General features: G+C 37.2%; 1 protein-coding gene across 1 annotated transcript; it reads left to right on the top strand.

Moving 5' to 3' along the window:
• Positions 1–4,372: 4,372 nt before the first annotated feature.
• Positions 4,373–6,047, top strand: LOC107927214 (LOB domain-containing protein 41). Its single transcript, XM_016858244.2, has 2 exons — positions 4,373–4,916; positions 5,023–6,047. The coding sequence occupies exons 1-2, from the start codon at positions 4,727–4,729 to the stop codon at positions 5,739–5,741; spliced, it is 909 nt and encodes a 302-aa protein (XP_016713733.1). The 5' UTR covers positions 4,373–4,726; the 3' UTR covers positions 5,742–6,047.
• Positions 6,048–6,344: the final 297 nt, after the last annotated feature.

The raw sequence follows: 6,344 nt of genomic DNA, 5'->3' as shown, positions 1-6,344 counted from the left end.
AAAAAACATGACATAATATAATTTGGGATTGCTTGTAAAACAAATTTGATGAAAATTACCTTAACACCTTGTGAAAGCCAGCAATTGCACCACTCATTAATTTTGCCACAGATGCGATCTAAAATAGTACAAAAGACAAGCTTCTTATTACGACCAATCACTAGTAGAAGACATAAGTATTTGTCTAGATCCATTGAACTTCTTACCCTAAGCACCCCTTCAACTAACTATCGATCCTCACTACTAACGTTTGAACTACAATAAACTAGAGGTTTGTCAAAGTTTATAAGTTGCCCCGAACAGTTTTTATATTCCTTCAATAAACTCTTAACATTTGTCGCCCCCACCCCCGTTGCCTCTCCAAAGATCAAACTGTCATCGACAAAAAAATAAATGCGACACCATCGACCCTGATCTACTCGCTTTTGCACCCTTAACTAACCCCTCTTGTAATGCTAAACGTAGAAATGCAGACAATCTCTCAGTTCAAAATAAAAAATAAGAACAAGCTTAGTGGATCCCCCTGACGTAACCCTTACATAGAAGTAATAAGGCCTCTAGGTCATCCATCTAACACAATGGAATAGCTGATAGTTTGAACACATTTCATGATCAACTTGACCCAATTTTCCCCGAATCCCAGTTTTTGCATAACATATTTAATTAAGTTTGATTCTACTCTATCATAGGCTTTACTCATATCAAGTTTGAACTCAAAAGCCCCACTTCTTTCTCCAACCTTCTTATTCAAAGAGTGCAACAATTCAAAAGCAACAATGACATTATCAATAATCAACCTTCTTAGCACAAACGCATTCTACCCCTATTCAATGTAGTGCAACATTATCATTTGCATTCTATGCACAATAACATTAGTCACAATTTTAAGAAAGACATTACACAAACTTATCGACCTAAAATGTGTCATATTAACAGGGTTCAACCTCTTCGGTATAAGAATAATATTTGTATGATTAATTTTTGACAAAGAACCCTCATTATTCAAAATATTCAAACAATAAGCACCGACATTCGTACCTATAATATGCCAAAACTGTTGATAAAACAGATCTGGCAAGCCATCTTCCCCTGGTGCCTTTGTATGATGCATACTTTGTACCACCGCATCAATCTCTTCTGCTGTAAATCGTGAATTCAAGAAGTCATTCATGCTTTCAGTAACATGAGTTGAAGTTTTAATCAATCCATATTCAGACATGAAGACTTTCGCACATCCCTAGACCATCTCACTAAATCCTTTCTAACCAACCGAAGTCTGTCAGGAACCAGTTCCTATGCATTCCCCCAAAGTCAACGCACCTCACCTTCACATGACTCTTCAAGAATCCACGCTGCTTCAAATTTAAAACCTCAATACAAATTTTCTTTTCTTGTCATTCTGCCACAAGTGTTAATTAAGAGAGGAAAATGATCAGAAATCGAATGATCACAGTGCTTCAGGCTATAATTGGGGAATAAATCTTCCCATCCCGGAGTAGACACCCCTCTATCCAACCTTTCTTGAATATTATTACTAGCTAGTCTCTCACGTTCCCATGTAAACCATTGCCTCTCATAACCCACATCCTGCAAATCACAATCATCAAGGATCAAGTGAAAAGCTTCTATAGACCATTCATCAGTCAACCTTTCCCCTTGTTTCTTGTGGAATACATAATTTCGTTGAAATCTTCCATAACTAACAATGGGTCCCCATTATCAGATACAAGATTTCTTAACAAATCCCATGAATGATGCCTTAAATTTTCCATTAGATGTCCAGAAAACCCAACAAATTGCCACCTAATGTCTTCTAACTCCCCCTCCATTGTCACATCAATATGATTCATCGAAAATCTTCTTAACACTACTTTAACTCCTTACTTCCATCCTAAAGATAACCCTCATTTGTTTCTTTGCTACTAACATCTATTCCCTCCACATCCCCCATGTCCTCCAAACTTCCTCCATTTTCAAACTATGTAGCTTAGTTTCCATAAAAAAACCATATCGAGATTAGTCACCCTCAGCATATGCCAAAGGCGATGCCTTGTTCGGGGATTCCCTAGTCCCCAAACATTTCAGCATAAGATTTCCATTACAATCGGCTGCCCTACCCTACAGAACCAGTCAATATCTCAGAATCAAGAACATAAGAAGTCCATCATTAGTTTTCCCCAAATCCATTTCATTAAAAACTAAAGAAAACTGAGAACTGCGTTGACGCTTCTTTCCCTCTCCAATCTCCATAGGGAAATCCTCCTCTCACAACTCCTTATTCGAATCCATATTCTCTATTCCACTAATACCAGTGTCCAACTTCCCTCCATATTCAGCCCAAGATTCGCTCTCGCTAGACGCAAAAAATCCCTATTTCAAAATAGACCTTATATATTCGCTAACCCCTCAGTTGTCCTTTTACCCAGCGATTTCTACAATTTTTTAATCCGTGGCCTTTCTCCCTTCTCCCGTAACTAAGGACTAGTCACCACCATTGCTCTTTTCGGTATTGTTTTAATCGAAAGATCCCACTCAGATACCAATTTTTTTCCCATTAACGATCTTGGCTGGGCAAAATCTCTCAGATTATCCCAATCAGCCATAAAAAAAAGTAAAATATCGAAAGCTTTTCATATTGGAATCGCGCATAAAAGAACCATTTGTTCTCCAGAATAAGTTTCTTATGCTTCATTAGCGGATTTCTCACATCAATCCTGACACGAATTCGCATATAACCCCCATACCATTTATTCAATGACTTCGCACCATACTAAAATTGCCCCAAAAAAGCCCCCAAATTGCCTAGCCATCATTTCTGACATTAATCCCGTCAGAAGATCATGAATCTAGACCAAAAAATCAACCCGAAACAATGGCACAACCATGAGGTCATCCCCTTCCTTTAATCGATGAAAAAGTAGTAAATGGTTGTTGAACGTTTAGGGACTTCCATCCAAGAACCTGTCAAGATCAATCTCATAGTAAAACTGAAAGAGAAACCGCTTCTCACCCATATAAGTAATCTTAACACCCCCATGAGGGTGCCATAAATTCACCAAAGTGGTGCGCATCGCCTGAAACTGTACAACAGTGGCCATCAAGAAGCTACCCACCACACTCAGATTCACCACCTACTCCCTCACTTCCTCCTTCAGATCTACTTGCCATGCCTCCTCCTCCTCCCTACCAGTAAGTGAAAGCACTGCCAAGCCTTTTTCCATCCTTTAATCATCGCTGTCAATAGCATTCTTTTCGCCTTATCCACCGCAAAAACTACCACTTAGAGATCTATTTTGAATAGAAAACCTTCTATATTTAAGTGTAAAAGAAATTACTGGATGAATATATATTTACTTAGTTTTAATAATTTGGATATTAGTTTTGTTTTGAATGATTAGCTATATTTATTTTATGATATAAAATAATTTAATATCATATAAATTAATATTTTGAAAGAATAAATTGGTTAGAAAGATATAAAATATTTTTTAAAAATTATGAAAATTAAATAAATTATTTTAAAAAAATATAAGAAAAAGAGAAATGTGCAACTTCTTGCAATATTTTTAATATTTTTTTTTAGAATTTAAAAATTAATTAAATACTAAAATGTCATCATGTCATTAAAATGAACAAACAAACCTTTCGATTATTTTTTATAAAAGTAAAATTAAAAAAAAAATTTAAAAAGTTAGAAATGTAAATGAGATTAATAAAGATAACATATAAGTGTATACTAGAAATAAAACCGTATAAGAAAATTGGTTTCTCAAATAAAGAAAAATGATTTCTTTATTTATTCTACTGTAATAGATGATAAGTATGAGCTTAATGCAAATTTCAGAAAAGAAAATATATAAAAGAAACCCCTTCAAAACCGTTGGCTGATGAGCTTGTGAAGCGCCCACAGTCCCAACATTCAAATCCGGAAACCGGTTACCGGTTTTCGCTTTCCCTCTTTTAAAGTGGTTTTTGAATCAACACGAACCTCCCGAAAACCAGGAGCCTTTTTCTATATTATTTTATTCTGTTTTTCTTTAATTAAAATAAAACAGGGGCTCCCACTTCACACCCTCTACCTCATATGTGGCGATTCGACAACACTCTGATGCCTGTACGTGTCTTCCACGCGCTACTCTCTTCCTTTCTCAATTTTTGGACCCATTTGCATGGCATCCCTTACCTTTTTCACCACCTGTCCTTATATTCAAGTATCCGTTTTACCCTTTAGAAAGCAGTAACATATCGAGCGCAAGTGGGGGTAGTTTAGTAAAAATGAGTTGTGCATCGATTTCCCCGAGAGGAGTTACGTTCCGTAAATATTTAGGTTGTCTTACGCAGAAGGGACAGTACATTAAGTACGCCTCCAATGGGGAATTGAAATTGGATTCCTTAATTGGGAGTGAGTTGCACGAGTGAGAGGGTGAGAGTAGTGAAATAGCAAAAGTATTTAAAAACATAGCAGTACCATGTTTTTATTGTTTTTTAAATAAAAATTGATTTATTTTTGAAAGCCAACCTCCTTGAATGTGGAAACCAGCGTTTTGGAAATTAAAACAACTGCGTTCCCCTGGTCCTATACCTGAAAACCCAGCGGCCATTTTTTCGTAAAAGAATATCTCTTATTTTTATATTTTCCTTTTCCGCTTCCCTTAAATACTCCAACTTCCCTCTTTTCTTCAATCCCCCCCCCAAATTTTCTCTTTTCTTTCTCCAACTTCTCAAAATGCGCATGAGTTGTAATGGATGCCGGATTCTTCGTAAGGGCTGCAGTGAAAATTGTAGCATCAGGCCCTGTTTACAATGGATCAAAAGCCCTGAATCCCAAGCAAACGCCACCGTCTTTCTAGCCAAGTTCTATGGCCGTGCTGGCCTTATGAACCTCATCAACGCCGGCCCCGAACACCTCCGCCCTGGTCAGTTTCACTTTCCTTTCACACATCTGCTCTGTTTATTTTTAATTTACATTATTTTTAGATTACTGTCTTTTCTTTCACTGATTTCTTTTCCCTATTTATTCAGCTATTTTTAGGTCGTTATTATACGAGGCTTGTGGTCGGATAGTGAACCCGATATACGGTTCTGTCGGCTTATTATGGTCCGGAAGCTGGCAGCTTTGCCAAGCCGCCGTAGAAGCTGTGCTAAAAGGTGCTCCGATCACTCCGATTGCGTCGGAAGCCGCTGCGAATGGTCAAGGGCCGCCTCTAAAAGCATACGACATTCGTCATGTTTCCAAAGATGAAAACTCTGCAGCCTCTAACGATGTCCAACGAGTTAAGACACGGTGCCGAGTTAAAAGAACTTTGAAGCCGAAGGTGAATAACCCGGTCTTAGAGGAGGAGAACCGCAGCTCGGAACCACCCGAACCGCGGTGTTACGCTGATGAAGGGTTCGAGGGAAACCGGTCGACGAGTCACGAGTCCTCGCTGAGTCACCAATCTGAGTTGGCTGTTATGGATGGGGAAAGTAAAGAAACCTCGAGTATGATCTCAGAGGAAACAGTGGCGGCTTCGCGGCTGTTTCCGGCGGGGCCGGAGCTCGGAGGTAAGGTGTTGGAAGAAAGGACGGTGGAGGGAAGCAGCGAGATTGGGCTGGAGTTGACGCTGGGGTTTAAACCGGTGATGTCACGTGCTTGTCAGGTGGTGGTGCCTGTAAAGAAAAGGAGAGTGGAAGCATACGGCACGTTCGAGGATAGTCAAACGTGTAAGTTTGAGCTGGGTCTTGACTATCCGGCGGCTTAAATGGCTTTTATAAAAGGAAAAACAAAAGGATAGTTTGTTCCCAGTTTTGGCGGCTCGTTTCCGGCTTTTGTTTTATACATAGAAGAGCTGTGGGTTGTTTTTTCTTTTTTTTTTTTTTTTTGTAAGTTCTTTTTGTAATTTTCCTTTTTCCCTTTATGTAAACAAAAGAAATAGTTTACATGAGTAGAAATGGTAAATTTTATAGGGGGAATCATAAAGATTTTATTTCTTTTCAACTTTATTATTTTACCTAATTGGAATTGTATTATGACAATGAATGAACTATACAAAATTTTATAAAACAAACTGGGACCTTGTATTTACTCCTATTTTTGTTATTTATCGTTAAAATAATAATGTGGCATTTCTAAATTTGTATAATAAAATATTTAATTTTCTTACATATTTTTATATAATTCAATAAACTTAATTTTTCACATTTTATATTATAGTAGCAAAGTTGAGTCGAGATTATTTTAATTTGAAAGCAATGTGTCCACAATTTAATTTGACAATTTATATATTTTTATAATTATTTATTTATATAGATTATTTATGTCAAGTTTTAATACTGTACTATTTATTTTATGTAAAAGCTTTTAA

Source organism: Gossypium hirsutum, chromosome A12 (genome assembly GCF_007990345.1).
Source record: "Gossypium hirsutum isolate 1008001.06 chromosome A12, Gossypium_hirsutum_v2.1, whole genome shotgun sequence".
Taxonomy (NCBI): domain Eukaryota; kingdom Viridiplantae; phylum Streptophyta; class Magnoliopsida; order Malvales; family Malvaceae; genus Gossypium; species Gossypium hirsutum.
The sequence above is the reverse complement of the archived record's forward strand: the minus strand, read 5'-3'. Positions and strand labels throughout refer to the sequence as shown.

What these genes read in the sequence shown, in the direction of transcription:
- LOC107927214 (XM_016858244.2), top strand. Translation starts at nt 4,727, where the DNA reads ATGCGCATGAGTTGTAATGGATGCCGGATTCTTCGTAAGGGCTGCAGT. An exon ending in CCCCGAACACCTCCGCCCTG is followed by an intron (nt 4,917 to 5,022) that starts GTCAGTTTCACT and finishes CTATTTATTCAG; the next exon opens with CTATTTTTAGGTCGTTATTA.